The sequence below is a fragment of the Alosa pseudoharengus genome, unplaced genomic scaffold (assembly GCF_046254945.1).
Source record: "Alosa pseudoharengus isolate Yale_2024_CS ecotype anadromous, Long Island Sound unplaced genomic scaffold, YU_APseudo_1.1 YU_APseudo_1.1_scf_15, whole genome shotgun sequence".
Classification (NCBI taxonomy): Eukaryota; Metazoa; Chordata; class Actinopteri; order Clupeiformes; family Clupeidae; genus Alosa; species Alosa pseudoharengus.
Genome location: NW_027468620.1, coordinates 21285743 through 21302767, shown reverse-complemented (window position 1 = coordinate 21302767; position 17025 = coordinate 21285743). Strand labels below are relative to the sequence as shown.

Below are 17025 nucleotides of genomic sequence, written 5' to 3'. Positions count from 1 at the left end.
GAGAGAGATAGAGAGGTGAGGGGCACTCACGTCATATGCTCCTGCTTTAATCTGCTGATATAGCTTGTGTTGGTCCTCATCCCAGAAAGGGGGGTAGCCCACCAGCAGGATGTAGAGGATTACACCTGCACAGTCAAGGAGATCCGTGTTGGGTCGTGACTGACACACAGACACACAGTGCAAACAGCACAGACACACAGCACAGACAGGCAACATACATACAGGTAGACAGACAGACAGACTGATAGCTAGACAGCACATAGAGAAACAGACGTGTTGGAGAGTTGGCTGTAGCACTCACCACAGGCCCAGATATCCACAGGCTTCCCATAAGGGTCCTTTCTTAAGACCTCTGGGGAGAGGTAGCCAGGGGTACCGGCGAACCCTGGGGGGAGAAACAGGGGGTGAGAGCCACCCACGAAGGGGCCAGACAGGCCGATATAGTAGCCATTAACACAGGTCTTCTAGTCGGGCTCTCGACGGAATAAAATTGGGTTTAAAATGTAGCATTTCAGTGCACCACAAGCAAACTAGCAAGTTTTCTCTGATGGACTAAAAACCAAGATACATCGATGGTCTGGAAAATGATTGACAGAAAACGTTGACCAAAACAGGAGATAGTAATGCTATTTACAGTTATTTACACAGAATTGAGTGTGATTATTTGTCCCACATGCAGGGGCGTGGATGGTGTTATTGTGGCCATTGTGTTAAGTGGCTGAATAGCAGGATGTCAAGCAGCCCTTTAGCTAGACGCATCGTCAGTCAAGGCCACAGCCTCTCTGGAGGAATGATGACTACAAGAGCTGGCCTCTGTCCAGCAGACATCAGTCTGGACGTGCTCAGAGAGGACAGGACAGACACAGTGAGAGGGAGAAAATGAGAGGGAGGGAGAGAGAGAGAGAGAGAGAGAGAGAGAGAGAGCACCAGAGAGAGAGAGAGAGGAAGAAAGAGATAAGGGCTAGAAAATGCTGATGGATATAACCGTTTCAGTGAAGAACAATCAATCAGAAGGACAATGGAGTGCAAACATAAGAAACGCCAAATCTAGAAAGGTCCAAACGAGAATAGGGGAAGCCAGCTCAGAGTGGAGACACTTCCATGACCATCACTGATGGGCAGAGCAAAGGCAAATGCACTCTTACCGAACCATGCCTGTTGGTCCCCTTGCACTTCAATAGCCAGACCAAAGTCTGCCAGCTTGACCGCAGCTCCCTTCATCTTACTGGCCAGGAGAAGATTCTCGGGCTGTGGAAAAAAGACGGGCAAAAGTAAACATCTGATCTGCTAGAGAAGAATTCCAGCTAGACTGAATGCGTGCTGACATTATTGGAACAACAATTTTAGAGCTACAAGAACATGCGGTACGGATGCACACATGAGAACCCAGCTATACATCCCAGAAAAACACACCACTGTCTCTAGGCAACAGCAATTCAATCATCCAATCCTAATGGCCCTTTGCCCTGCAGCCTGGCCACCGATGCTTCTGCAGAAACAGAGTGGAGCTTAGGAGGCAGATCATGCTTTAATGTGACACTGCCTTGATGTAGAGCGGCACTGGGCTGAGCTGGGCTGAAGTGTTATGCTTTGGCGGGGGGCCTCTAGGGGCCCTGTGTGATCTGCAGAGAGGGCCTGAGGGTCTCATCAGCACCTCAGAGGGCTGAGAACTCACCGCGCTTCCCCTCCCTGGAATACTAAGCAGGGAGTACTTAGGCTTTGACGTGCTCAGGTGAGAGAGAGGAAGGGAGGGTGAGAGGGAGTACGAAGAGGAAGTGAGGACGTACGAGGCACATGTGAACTCTGATGTGGCCCTAACTGCCCTCTCCAATGCCCCTCTGACGGTGGGTTTGGAGTCTGACGTGGCAAAGACACGGAGTGTGCATGACCCTTCCTGCCCTGATGTTTGCACCAGCGGCCGTCTGACACTCAGACGACTTCTTCTTCTCAGCCATGTGCTTGAGCCGCCGGCTGCCTTCTCATCTGCCTCATTCTTTTGACATCTCTGTCTGTCTTTGTTATGGTCTCTCCCTCCATTTGCTTTGCTTCTCTTTCCCCCTCGGACTTCTGGGGGGGCCTTGATGACCCTCTCAGTGATGAATTAGAGCTGGCATAATGAGTATCCCTCCGCCACACTAACATGCGCGCACACTCATACACGCGCACACATGCGCACACACACACACACAGGCACACATACGCACAGTGTCTCCACAACCAGAGCGTTGCTCATAGCTTGTCTCTGCAGCCTTATGACGTCACACATGTTGTCATGGCAACTGCCCGTCACCAGCACCTCCCACCCCCCCCTCACCTCGCTTTCTGTTTACCTTCAGCCGCTGGATCTGGAGAGATGCCAGACAGGCAGTCAAAGAGAGAGAGAGAGAGAGAGAGAGAGAGAGAGAGGAGAGAGGGGGACAGAGAGGGAGAGAGAAGGAGAGAGAGACCGAGAGGCCAGAGGTGGAGAGTGGGTGGCCATGGGGTTTGAGCAACAAGAGAGGCCATACTTGACTGGCACATAAAAAGTCACTCCAAATCCCCCACCCTGTCTGTGTGGTGCTGCCTGCCGTAGCCTGGGATGAGAGCGGTGCAGTGGAGGTGAGAGCTCTCCACTGAGCTCTGGTCAAGTATGGCTAGTCTGAACAGCTCCAGCTGGTCCTCTCAACGCTAACGCTCTCTCTCTCTCACATGCACGCACGCACACACACACACGCGCACACGCGCACACACCAACATATCTCTCCTTTGTACTGCAGGGCTATCTGAGCACAAGCAGGCAATAAAGCACATGCACTAACCATCCAGAGGTGACCTCTGACAACCCTGACAGAAATCCTGTCAAGATGAACAACCCTGAACAGTCTATCCATCAATACACTGTCACATGCTGAGGGACTCGGGGACAGCTCTCTCTCGCTCTCTCTCTGACGTAAGAGAGAGAGAAGACTGAAGGAGAGAGAGAGAGAGTGTCGTTTATCTGTTGATCGCTCACTGACACCTGACAACAACCACAACCGTCTGTCTTTTCCCCGTACCCCTCTATTCTCCTTGTGACGTCTTCTATTAGTGTGTGTGTGTGTGTGTGTGTGTGTGTGTGTGTGTGTGTGTGTGTGTGTAATTCAGTATTTAGGTCTGTGACGCAATGGGTTGCCACAGAGAGGGGCACTATGATGACACTCCCCAGGTGGCAGGTTGCCATGGTGACGCAATGACTCACCTTGAGGTCCCTGTGCACAATGTCATGCTGATGGATGTGGCTGACGCTTTCCAGGATCTGATTGATGCAGTGGCTGCAAGGCGACACCGGGAGGAGGGACAACGAGACAGGAGACGGAGACAGATAAAAAAAAAACAACAGAACATCTTAGCATCAGCATCAGCACGACACAGGCCCAGCACAGCCACACGCAGCAAGGATAGAGGGCCGTTGATGAGGTTAAAAAACATTCAGCCCTAATTGAGTATTACAAGCATAGCTCAGAACAGATAGTTGTGGTATTTGTGGTGAAAGAATGAATGGAGTCCATATAGCGTTGACGTGTCCATTGGCTTTCTTTAGCAAGTTATTCCCAGTCAGAGCAAGACAGGGGTGGAGAAATATATTTATCTTATTGACCTTTATGCCAAGGCAAATTTCCTTTTGGTGAGCTCCCATCCATCATTTCCCAATGGACTGCCTAGAAATATCCGAGGATTATTCAAAGGAAATGGGCCCGTTCCACTTGTACTTAGTCCTTCTAGGCTTTATTTAAAAACCGGGTGTTTTTAGACAGGCAGACATGAGAACAACTCATGAGATATTAAGGCTTTTAGTCAAATAAATACTGGCTGCCCAAACCAGCTATCTGATATGTCCAGTGGCAGGCGCATCGGCACACACTGCAGGCTCTGAACTTCAGGGAGCCTTGAACTGAGGGGGCTAATGGGACCAACTACTGGAAAAACAAAGCTTCCAGCATGCCTTTGTGTGTACAGTATATTTACACTTGAGAGAGAGAGAGAGAGTGTGTGTGTGTGTGTGCTTGTGTGTGCTTGTGTGTATGTATTCATCTTCCTCCTAAGTTGACTTCTCATGCTCTCTGTTCTTGTGTAGCTTCACGCCAACATTTACACAAAGTCTTAAAATACAACAGAGCGCTTGGGGTGAGATGGAGGGGAGGAGTGAGAGCAGGACAGAATGAGTGAGTGAGCAGAAAAGGAGGAAGAGAGAGAAAGAGAGAGGGAAAGACGGGAGGATGAGAGACAGACTCAGAGTGCAGTGCAGACCCATGAGATGTCCACTACAGCCCTTCTTGCACAGTTATCAGCGAGTTGCATTTCTTGTGTCCAAATTTGGCCAAATCTCTGCCCTGCATTCCACTTCATTCCATTACACAGGCACTAGAGCCCTTCTCACAAGAGCCTCTTCTCTTTCTCCCTTGTTCTTTCTTTCACTCTCTCTCCTTCATCTCTCTGTCTCTCATTCCCTCCCTCCCCCTCTCTCTTCCTCTCTCCCTTTCATCAGTGACATGTACTGTATCTCTCCTCTGCTGAACATCCTTGCCGCTGTTAGAAATGCAGTCCCCCTCTCCTCCTCTCTGACTCACCTTTTAAAGGTCATGACCTCCATAACAACCCTGTACAGTGTTTCCCACAGAATTGAATTGTATTTGTGGTGGTAGGTTTGCAGAATTAACTTGAATGCAACAGTTTTTAACAAATTAGCGCAGCGTGGTTATGATGCTAACCAGCTTTAAGCACAATGTAGTACAACCTGGAAAATCATTGTGTGGTGGTCAATGTTGATATTGTGGTGGGCCACCACAAATAAGTAAATGTATGGGAAACAATGCCGTATGTTGATTTAGCCCACCAAGGATCACACACATTACACTAATCATGGCACACCCCAAAGTCATAGCATTTCTTCTCCTCCTTCATTTCCTCCTCCTCCCCCCATTTCTATTCCTCCTCTACATCATCCTTTCTTCCTGCACACGCTACCCAAGGCACAAAGATTCACGTTTAGATTTGTAATTCAGGTCATTTGAGCAAGAAAGTTAACTCGCCAGATGAATTTCGTTCCGCCTAGCTCCACTCATCCATCTGGGACCAATCCATTGGAGTGTTGCTTCAGAAGGCTGGGCCTAATAAAAAAATGCTTGCATATGATTGAATAAGCCACTTGTCCGTCATCTATTGACGTGCTACTTCAACCACTCACATCGAAGCCAACCCGTGACGCTGATAACAGTCTCACAGCCGCTTCTACGCTATGTCACATATATGAAACTCCGCCCTGCGTCCTGATTGGCTTTACCATAAAATCTGCTGCAGAAATCACTCTCAATGGAAGAGGTCCCAGATGGATGTGAGTGAAGCTAGGCGGAGCTAAGCGGACGAAATTCATCTGGCGAGAGTCAGGTTACTAGAAAGTCACTTCGTTTGAAAATCTTTGTGGTTGAAAACCTACATTCTACTACCGATAAAGCATTTTATTGAGTCACTTCATAACGGTCATCCTTTAGTTTCAGCCATTTGCTGGCACTAATTGATAGTAAATGTATTTTAAAAGTCAAAGCCCTGGGGTAACCCAATCTTCCTCATGGCAGCCAAGAAGCACTGCTGCCAAGCGTGCTGTGTTTTCAGTGGCCATGGCTTGTTCCTCTTACTGTAAAGGTTACTGTGGGCCGCACACTTTAGCGTGTCCTGTTCCTCCGCGTTCCTGGGAAGACCTCCAGCCTCCCAGGCTGATCAGAACCATACAGGACGTGGCTCAGATGATGTGCCATGCATTCCTGTGGCGCGGGACTTTATGAAAGTGGAGGGTAGAGGGGCGATGCTGCCAGGAAACTGTGGTGCTCGCTCGTTCCCAGAATGCAGAAATTCTGGCTGCATGTGACCATACTGACCACACATGGCAAAAGTATTTAGCAGCGCTGTATGAATCTTCAATGATGCACATATGAATCCACGCAAGAGTTGCTGTTTGCCATTCGAGCATGCATTTCATGATTGTGTGCGTATGGGACGAAACTAAGATGCATTCATGAATAAATGTTGGTTTGTAAGTGTGTCTGCATTTGTTTATTTGTTTGTTTTATATATGTGTGTGTGTATGTGTATGTGTATGTGTATGTGTGTGTGTGTGTGTGTATGTGTATGTGTATGTGTATGTGTATGTGTATGTGTGTGTGTGTGTGTGTGTGTGTGTGTGTGTGTGTGTGTGTGTGTGTGTGTGTGTCCTCACCTGGCATCAGCTTCACTGTAGTACTCCCTCGCCACAATGTCCTCAAACAGCTCTCCTCCGGTCACCCTGCAGCAGAGACACACGTCACACTTTGTTGCACACACTTCGCTGTGTTCAAATGCAACACGTGTTAAAACAAGCCGCACACATGCGCCAGGCACACTGCTGCCCCCCACGCCCCCATCCACCAGCCCAGATAACGCCGCCTCCACTGGGACAGGCCCACAGCACAGCGGGCTCATGGAAGAGGTGCCAGCGGCCATGCCACCTGATGGCATGCCAGAGGTGCCACCTCAGGAGCACGGCTACTCTGTCTGACCCCACACACCCACAGACTCACACACACACACACACACATAAATAGAGCAAAACACAGGCTGCATACTCACAGGTCGAAGACCAGGTAGTGGAAGCCCTCTTCAGAGATACTGTCATGGAGTCGAACTGTAAGACAGAGGAGCAAAACGGATTATTACATCAGAGCACCTCACAGAACATACTACCCCTCGGCCTTTCATTGCCAGACTATAGAAAACACACACACAAGCCTTCAGGGCCTTCATAACATCAAGCACACACACACGCGCACACACGCGTACACACACACACGCGCACACACACGCACACACACACACACACGCACGCACACACACACACACGCGCACGTGCACACACACGCACACACGCGCGCGCACACACACGCGCACACACGCGCACACACACACGCACACACACACGCACACACACACGCACACACACGCACACACGCGCGCACACACACGCGCACACACGCGCACACACACACACACACACACACTGTGCTGAGGGCACTCAGGCACAGCCAGGGCCATTATCTCCTTATCTCTGGCCTATCAGTCCCTGCTCGTCCTTTCTGCTTGCGGCCACTTAGAAGTGAGGGACATGCCACGTGCATCACAGGGACTGACCTACAGTTCCTGGAAGGAGAGAGCCACACTATGCACACACACACACACACACACACACTACATCAAATACTACGCCTCCGCAACAATGCACCAACACTGACACCAGCATGTCATGCATATGATCCAACCATCTACAGTGACTGAGTCCTGCAACATCACAGATCCTGTCCGCGTTCACTACCTCATTAGAGCCAGTCCAGCTTAGCGTCACACACTGGTGTCACTGCTTCCTCATGGACTCCAATGGAGTCCTCACAACCAGAGGAGAGAGGGGAGGAGACACTGCAGAGCGAGATGATGACAGTCCAGCTCATGTGATACGCGTGTGCAGCTATGCGTGCACGTAAGAAGAGGCATCGGAAGAGACAGTAATCCATCATGAGGCATGGCAGTCAGCGGTGCTTAGATGTCACAGCGTTCTCTTAAATGAGAGTATGAGGTAACGTCTGCCCTCAAATGCATCCAGTGGAAAGATGCTTGTGGAGAAAGGCACATCAGTATGTGTGTATGTGCTGTGCGTGCGTGTGTATGTGCATGCATGTCTATATGCAAGAGACAGAGACTTAATGCTTGTGGAGACATGACAATATGTGTGTGTGTGTGTGTGTCTGTGTGTGTGTGTGTGTGTGTGTGTGTCTCCTGTGGTCATCTTAAGCCCCAAGCTCTTGGCAGGCCTCTAGGGAGGCTCAGGGCTCTGCTGCCCCAGCTGCCTCTCCCTGTCTGCCACACCTTCCTGTCCACACCCACCCAAACCGCTGCCTGAGCACCCTTTGTCTTAACAAAGGGCCCAGAGGCCCCTGGCTTTAGTGGGGAATACTCTGAATGTCACTCATGAGCTCCTTTACTTAGCCCAGGACACACACATACACACACACACACACACACACACACACACACACACACACACACACACACACAGGTATGCTGGTAGGAATGTGCGATGAGATAAACGCCTATACATGTACGACATTGCTCAAAGGCTGTGTGTGAAACACACTGCTGTGTGTGTGTGTGTGTGTGTGTGCGTGTGTGTGCGTGTGTGTGTGTGTGTGTGTGTGTGCGTGTGTGTGTGTGTGCGTGTGTGTGTGTGTGCGTGTGTGCATGTAAGCTGTGTATTCATGTCAAGCAAAGCAAAGGAAAAGGAAGAGGGAAAAGGAGAAATGGAGTACAGTGTGCATTAGCGTAGGCAGAGTTCCCAGAGGCTATATATTCCTTGTTCTCCATCTTCTTCTGTCTCACTGCCTAGCTACCCACCCCTCTCTCTCTCTCTCTCTCTCTCTCTCTCTCTCCTTTTGTTAAGAGTTTATCTGCAGCCCAAGCAGAAAACATGACAAGCTGTCTCTTTGAGGGAGACACAGGGGGGAGGAAAGGGGGACAAGAAAGAGAGAGAGAGAGAGAGAGAGAGAAAAGACGTGAAAGAGGGGTGGAGGAGGACAATGCCTTGGGGGGGCTGAGAACAATCTGGGACAGTGTGGATGAGGGGAGGGGAATAAGAGAGATCAATACACGAGAGAGAGCGAGAGAGAGAGAGAGAGAGAGGGAGAGGGAGAGAAAGGTGAAAGAGACAGATGGGAAGGGCGGATGTTACGCCACTAGGGAGAGGCAAGCAGAGGTGAGTGATAAAAACATGAATGTGTGTGTGTGTGTGTGTGTGTGTGTGTGTGTGTGTGTGTGTGTGTGTGTGTGTGTGTGTGTGTGGTATACGATACAGTGATAATGTGGGATGACTTATGCGCTTGCTGATGACCTTGGCATTCTGATCTGATCTGAGCAGGCAGGCATCTTGAGGGGACTCCCCTAGTGGTGGTGGAGCGTGTGTCTGCCACAGACACGGAGGAAACTGCAGCAGCACATCTCCCTCTCCTTCTGTGTCTCCCTCATTCCCCTTCTCTCTCTCTCCCTCACCCCTCCACACACACCCACGGAAGCCTCACCAAAAGTTGAGGCTTTGGCAGTGAACGCCCCAGTGTACCCCCATCTACCCCATTATCACCACACACCCCCGCACCCACACACGCACACACACACACCCACACCCACGCACACCCACACGCACACACGCACACAGACACACACCCACCCCCCCCCCCCTACACACACACACACACACACACACACACACACACACACACACACACACACACACACACACACACACACACACACGCAGACACACACACACACGCAAACACACACACACACGCTGCTCTGGCCGTGTAAGGTTAGGTGGATGTCATTTCCCTGTGTTTGCATGTGTGCGGTGGTTGGCCACTTAATACACGTGGTCAGGATCCAGTCTGAGTCAGCGCATGCAAATGGTACACACCTGTGTGCATCAGTTAGCCGCTCATCTGTCTCCAAGTACACCCCCCTGCTACCGTTACCGCCACCACCACACAACCAAACACAATCAAACACACACACACACACACACACCTCACAACAGCAATGTGAGATATTGTATCCTACAACAAATACGAGTGAGTATATTTGTATAAAAATGTGTGTTTGCAACGAGTGTGTGTGTGTGTGTGTGTGTGTGTGTGTGTGTGTGTGTGTGTGTGTGTGTGCATGTGCCGTATGTGTGTGTGGGGAGAAAATCTCACTTACCAATGTTGGGGTGTTTGAGAAGACGACAGATGCGAGCCTCCCGGTCCAACTTCTGATGGTCTGTGAGGATAAGACAAAACACATTAAACACACAAGTCAGGCACCTCAAGCACAGCAGCACATCAGATTAACATCTACAGATAATCTCTTTCAACAATTAACAATAACTTTAACACAGCGGTCACCATGGAGTCATCTCCTTCAATAATCAGAATGTACCATAATGTTGCTGGATTGAACATTTTCATCAAGCACCTGGTGTGACTGTCTCAAATTAAGTTGTGAACCGACCCTGTAACTAGGAAAAAATACTTTAATATGAATTTGATAGCAGCGATCAATCAGTTATTCTTTCCAAGCCTAATATTTTGAACTGTGTGGACTATCAGAAGAAAGCAAGCAAGCAAGCAAGCAAGCAAACATACCATAAAGGGTTACATCAATACTGTACACCATTTATATGGTGTACACCACATCCGTATTATTGTAAAATCTTTGGTTATAGGCCTACAAAACTGCAACAGTGCGGTCCTGACATTTATGTGAAGTAAACAAAGAGGTAGGTGTTCTAATTCAGTTTCATCACTTGTTCCAGCACTTGGGAAGGAGAGGAGAGTAGAGGGAAAAAAATGAATGTGTTGAAAGCACTAAACAGAAATAATCACCAGTCCTTCTTTTTTACCCCTTAAACACGACCAAGAAACCACAATGCCTGCGGCAGCAAAGCACTATGCAAACGGACACCGAAATGTTGTGATTTCAGGCAAATTTCATACAAGTTTCAGCAGGTAGATGTCCTACTCAACGTCATTCAAACCTGAAATACTGCCTCTATGCAAATACAAAAGACTGTTCCATTACGTACATGTGTGTGTGTGTGTGTGACAGCCCCAGGTTAACACCAAGTCAGAATGGGTAGCTTTGACAAAAGCATGGCATGGCTTCTTGGAGGACTGGTCTGCAAATGGCAAGGCAGTTCCAAACACAATGACATAACTCTGTTCCTGGAACGCATCATGTGTGTTTATACACCGGCCTAGCCAGTCTCATGCAGTCATCACTCTCACACACACACACACACACACACACAGTCACACACACACACACACACACACACACACACACACACACACACACACACACACACACACACACACACACAAAGCTGATCCATCATTGTCCATTGTTCCATGATGATGATGGCAAATGTCACTCACTTACAGTGGAATTTAAAACATAATACTCTCTAACAAATGCAGCTTCCAAGAAACACACAAGACAAAGGTCAATTGTGTCCTGCAATGGAACAGCTGCCATTTAAGGACAAAGTGCACGCCTTAAGGATCATCGTTGTGGCGTAGGAGGACTAATTGCTGAGGGGTGCAGGGCAGTGTGGGACGTAGGGCTGTCACTTTACGTTCGAAAATCGATTGCACAATCGATTGGACCAAACAACACAAGTTTCGAAAACTAAAATAGGGAATCGATTTTAACCAAATATTTACACTATTAATTTTAAACGAAATAAACAAATAAAAAAGAGAGATGTAACAAAATTCACAAACAAGAATATAAGAATATATAAGAATTCCGAAGTGCAGTAAACATTGCGAAAGCTAAAAAGAAAATTCCCACCAATTTTACGCACCGGGAACAGCTGTTTCAATCAACTGCTGTGCTGCTCGTGTTTTGCCAAAAACCTGTGTGACATGTAGAGAAACGAGTGATAGGCCCTAATAACTTGAGGAGTTCGATGTGGAAGTACTTCGGATTTTTGGTATATCAAACTTTGGAGAAGAACAAAGTGGTAGGCTATGCAAACTGTGCAATCGAGTTCTACGTAGGCGAAATTTGTTTGACATTTCTAATCGTAAACACAGACACAGCTACGTTGAAGCCTGCAGTCATGTGACTGATGTAATGGCAGTCCACTCAGCTTACTGGTTTTCGAGAATGTTGCACTTCTGTTTGTCATTGTGCACGAAACTTCACGCCAATAAATCATCAGAAATATTGCTGGCTTGCGTCTACAAGTGCCCTCTTTACGTTCGTCCTAATGCCTGTTAGTTGTTTGTGGATTGGCCTATATTTGGCGTTGAAAATGGAAACGTCTTTAGACATAAAAAATCGATTTTACAATCGATTCAATGAACACTTATGTCTCAAAAATCTAACAGGATTTTTTCACAAAAGTGACAGCCCTAGTGGGACATCAGGTGACATCAGCCTGTGGGTCAAACCAGCAGCGTAGACCATCTGTAAATGTCAGAGCTGAAATGCCATGGCTGTTTTGAGCAATTTGTGTCAACACAAGTCTGCAGGTGTTGAGCAAGCATAGTCTGCTGGCCTCCATCATACCACAGAAAGAAACCAGGGACACACACACACACACACACACACACACACACACACACACACACACACACACACACACACACACACACACACACACACACACACACACACACACACACACACACACACACACACACACACACACACACACACACACACACACACACACACACACACACACACACACACCATCCCAAGCACTTATATAAACACACACAAAACCTGCTGTCCCAGCAGTTGCATATCACACCCCTGTAAATTAGTCTCGTGGGTGCCATGTGCACTATTCACTCAGTCCTAATAGCTGCTGTGTGTTTATGTGTGTGCGTCTGTTTTCTGACATTATGAGTGTGTTTGTGTAGACAAGCCTGAAACGTAAATGTCTACCAGATGTGCACATATCAGTCTGACGTAGGTGCATGTACTGTATGGTAGATCAGTGACATTCCCTTTACATGTTTCTATTTTCAACAAGTTTTATTTGCAGCGTCCTTTACCTATGATTGACTAGTGCTCATTGCCTTTGCTGATTGGTTGGTCAGGGGTGAGATGGTGTGGGTAAGAATGTTGGGATCAGACCCAGTCAGAGGCAGGGCAGGGTTGGGTGTTGGCAGAATGCATGATAAAAAGGTAAGAAGGTAAACCTCACCTTTTAGAAATAAGTTATTATGATTATACTCACTATGAGATGCAAGTTTAGAAGAGACTGGGCTTTCAGCTTTACTGCAGTTCAATCATCACATACACATCTCAGGTACACAGAGATCATACCAGTGATTTATGGGAAATCAACCATGTGTGTGTTTGTGTGCGTGTGTACATAAATACAGTACACACACACACACACACACACACACACACACACACACACACACACACACACCTTTAGTTGGGTGGGATAAGACATCCTATAATATACACCCACAGTGTATTATAACGGCAAGGATGAGTACTGCTGATCCACAGACATGGTGCACCAACAGCACAACCATAGATGAGCCTGAGCCGGTCAGAGTCGAGGTCAGGGTTCAAGTTCAGGAGGACGTTGGCACCAGATGCTGAGCGGCCCTGGGGGGCAGATGTGCCCATTAGGCACGGCCCCGATAGCACAGCGAGACACACACACACACACACACACACACACACACACACACACACACACACACACACACACAGACACACACACACACACACACACACACACACACACACACACACACACACACACAGACACACACACAGACACACACACACACAGACACACACACATTCACTCACACAGAGCGCAAGTAGGGGCCGGCTAATCCCACCCTCACGTTCCTGTCCCCTGTCCAGCCCTTGGGATTTGGGGAGATGAGTCCGGCAGATTCCAGAGCAGCGGAGGACGAGGAGGAGGAGTGTAGATTAGTGATGTTTTCAGCTGGCATGTCGTTTCCATGACTACCCGCCAGCCAGCATCCGCCCAAAGCTACTGCATGGGAAATGTGACCAGAGCTTACATGAACGGTTTCAAGAGTTTAATTCCAGACAGTGGAGACTTAGATCGGAGACATGAATGATGTCAATGAGACCCAGGTATATGGCAAGACTCACGGCACACCTGAAGCTTAGGCTACTGCAGCCTACAATAGGACATGGGCTAAACAACACTGCCTTACAGCCCAACTCTAAAGGCTCACCCAACCAGAACATGCAGGTCAATGAAGGACTGCCCGTAGTAAACAGATGCACATCAGCAATTGTATTGGGTTTTTATATTAAGGCATACAGATACATATGTTCACTCACACACACACACACACACACACACACACACACAGGTCTGAAAAACAGCACTAAGCACACATCCACATCTGGGAGTCGGGGTGCTAGTTATTCTGTCATCCACAGCAGCAGGACTCTGCCAGTTACAATTCTAATCATGTTGTCAATGCAGTGACTCCTGCTGTGGCTGCTCACATTCAAACAGCACAAAACAAACACACACTCTCTCTCTCACACACACTCTCTCACACACACACTCTCTCACACACACACTCTCTCACACACACACTCTCTCTCTCTCTCTCTCTCTCTCTCTCTCTCTTACACACAAACACAAACACATAAACTCTCTCTCTCATACACAGACTCCCTCTCTCTCCCTCCCTCTCTCTCTAGAAGACACGCATAAACACACCCACACACAAACACATACTCATGCTGTGCGACAAAATGTAACCCTCTGCATGGAGCGTGTCACTGCGCCAGAATGATGGACAGCCAAACTACAGTAGCACTGTGAGCCAGCGTGCTCGTGGCTTTCAGACCAGAGAAAAGAGGAGGGACACAAAAGAAAAGAACACAAGAGTGCTCCTCAATTCATCCCATCAATCACCTAACCCATCAATGCATCTACTGTATTGGTCTGGCCAACCATCCATCTCTCTCATCTCTCTCTCTCTCTCTCTCTCCCTCTCCCTCTCCCTCTCATCTCTCTCTCTCTCTTCTTTATGGGAGGCTTTCCCAGTTGGCTGTGTCTGTTCTGCGCCGCACGCTGTCTGGCTTGTGTCGGTCCCTGTGGAGGCCCGGCAATCCCAGCAGCCCTCTGTTCTCCAGGCTGGACGTGTGGCCAGCCAGGCAGGGTGGGTTGTGGGATTAGGCCCAGGCCTGACAGAGGGCGCGCTTAAGGGATTAGAGGGCCGCATGGAGCCCGACCCCCAACACCCTCACACACACACACACACACACACACACACCCTTCTATACACACATACACAACCTCATCTGCTGAGCTAAACTAGGCTAAGCTAAGCAAGGCTTAGTTCCATAGAGAAAGCCTTGACATCTTTCTGTATTCCTGTATTTGTTTGGCTCCCCAGCTACTAACCACTACAGCTGTTGTATGCTCTCCTGACACACAGGATGTGTTTGCATATGTATGACAGATTTATGTGTGTGTGTGTGTGTGTGTGTGTGTGTGTGTGTGTGTACATATTTTAGATGGCATTCATCTCATCCTCTGTGAAGTCTTTTCTTTCATTTCAAGTCTGCCTTTTGCCAGTAATGGAAACCTAATTGCCAGTGATGACATCAGAAAATGGGACCTTGCAATATAAAATATTCATCTCAAACCTGACCAGAGATGCATAGAGTGGTTTTGAAAGCCCGGTCAGTGAACATGCGCGCACACGCACGCACACACACACACACACACACACACACACACACACACACACACACACACACACACACACACACACACACACACACACACACACACACACACACACACACACACACACACACTTAGTTGGGTGGGATAAGACATCCTATAATATACACCCACAGTGTATTATAACGGATGTGTTCATTCATCATTAATCATTTACATCATAATGTGTTGGAAGATCGATGAAGAGAGCATATTTTATCAGACGGTGTCTGTTGGTCATCCTACCCTACCCAGCTTCTTGCAAAACTGTCCAAACAATTATGAGAACTCACTGGCAGCCTAATAGATGCAAGAAGAAAAGTAAACAGCACAGTTCACAGAGGGACAGGCAGAGGGAGGGAAAGAGGGAGAGAGAGAGGGAGAGAGGGAGAGAGAGAAACAGATAGAAAGCTAAGCTAGAGAGAGAGGGAGAGGGAGAGAGAGAGAGAAACAGATAGAAAGCTAAGCTAGAGAGAGAGGGAGAGGGAGAGAGAGAGAGAAACAGATAGAAAAGCTAGGCTAGAGAGAGAGGGAGAGGGAGAGAGAGAGAGAAACAGATAGAAAAGCTAGGCTAGAGAGAGAGGGAGAGGGAGAGAGAGAGAGAAACAGATAGAAAAGCTAGGCTAGAGAGAGAGAGAAAGAGAAAGAGAGAGAGCGTGGGGGGGAGAGCGCGGGACGTGATTATGGATGAGCACATATTTAATCGTTCGCTTGTAGTTGTACATGTAATTACGGCCGTCGTCAAACACAATTAGGCTCCAGCGTTCGCTTAAGCAGACCGCGGCCACATGAACCAAGAGAGTGAGGTCAACATCAAAACAAAGGGCCCTTCTGAAGGAGCGGAGAGGAGGGACGGCACAGCGGGCGGAATCAAAGAGACGACGGCGGGGAGGAAATAGCTCCACCTGGGCAAAGGGGGGCAGCCAGGTGTGCCCCTGGAGGGACCTCACAGCACAGGCCCACGCAAGAGACCCCTGCTTTTATCTTTTGGCCCTCAAGGCTGCATGCCAACTTGTGCCAAAAATATCACTGTTCACTGTCACTGAAGGGTACGATTTTCAGGCAGTCATTTATATCACTTTCGGAAAATAAATCGGAAATAAATCATATCAACGTGTCAACAACAACGTACATATATGTAAATATAGTTTTATATACGTATATAGATATTATTTAAAAGCATACATATATTGGGGTTGGGGGCAGGTCAGAGAGACCACAGGAGGGGTAGGAGTGCTGAGGCCTCTGAGGGGGACGTGCTCACAGAGTATGAAGGCAACTGAGTTACAGTCAGGGTGTGGAGATGGCTTAGAGCATGGGAGGGGGGGTTGGGGGCGGCAGGCCTGCTTTTGGAAATCTTTTTTTCCTTCTGAGAATTAACAGAGATCAAAATGATCAGGCCTTGGCAATGTGCTGTGGGTGACATTTCCAGAGAGAGAGAGAGAGAGAGGGAGAGAGGGAGGGAGAGGGAAGGAGAGAGAGAGAGCACACGAGACACAGATAGATGGACAGATCGGGGATGGAGGGAGAACCACAGAGATGAACAGACAGAAAGAGAGAGAGAGGGAGGGAGGGAGGAGAAAGAGATGGAGAGAGATGTACAGCAGTCATTTACAGCAGGGCACAGATGTCTTCATTACCTAACCGCATTAGCGCTGGACACTCAATATCCACAGCCGACAGGCCTCTGC

General features: G+C 48.4%; 1 protein-coding gene across 8 annotated transcripts in view; it reads right to left on the bottom strand.

Moving 5' to 3' along the window:
* The window catches only part of camk2g2 (calcium/calmodulin-dependent protein kinase (CaM kinase) II gamma 2), a 163339-nt gene that overhangs the window by 115700 nt on the left and 30614 nt on the right, over positions 1–17025 (bottom strand). For all 8 annotated transcript variants that reach the window (XM_076285878.1, XM_076285877.1, XM_076285879.1 and 5 more), the window contains exons 3-9: positions 9787–9846; positions 6619–6673; positions 6230–6295; positions 3218–3290; positions 1146–1248; positions 302–385; positions 31–125 (exon numbers count right to left, since the gene is read on the bottom strand). In XM_076285878.1, the coding sequence (XP_076141993.1) occupies positions 31–125; positions 302–385; positions 1146–1248; positions 3218–3290; positions 6230–6295; positions 6619–6673; positions 9787–9846 (536 nt within the window). The remainder of the gene's footprint in view (positions 1–30; positions 126–301; positions 386–1145; positions 1249–3217; positions 3291–6229; positions 6296–6618; positions 6674–9786; positions 9847–17025) is intronic.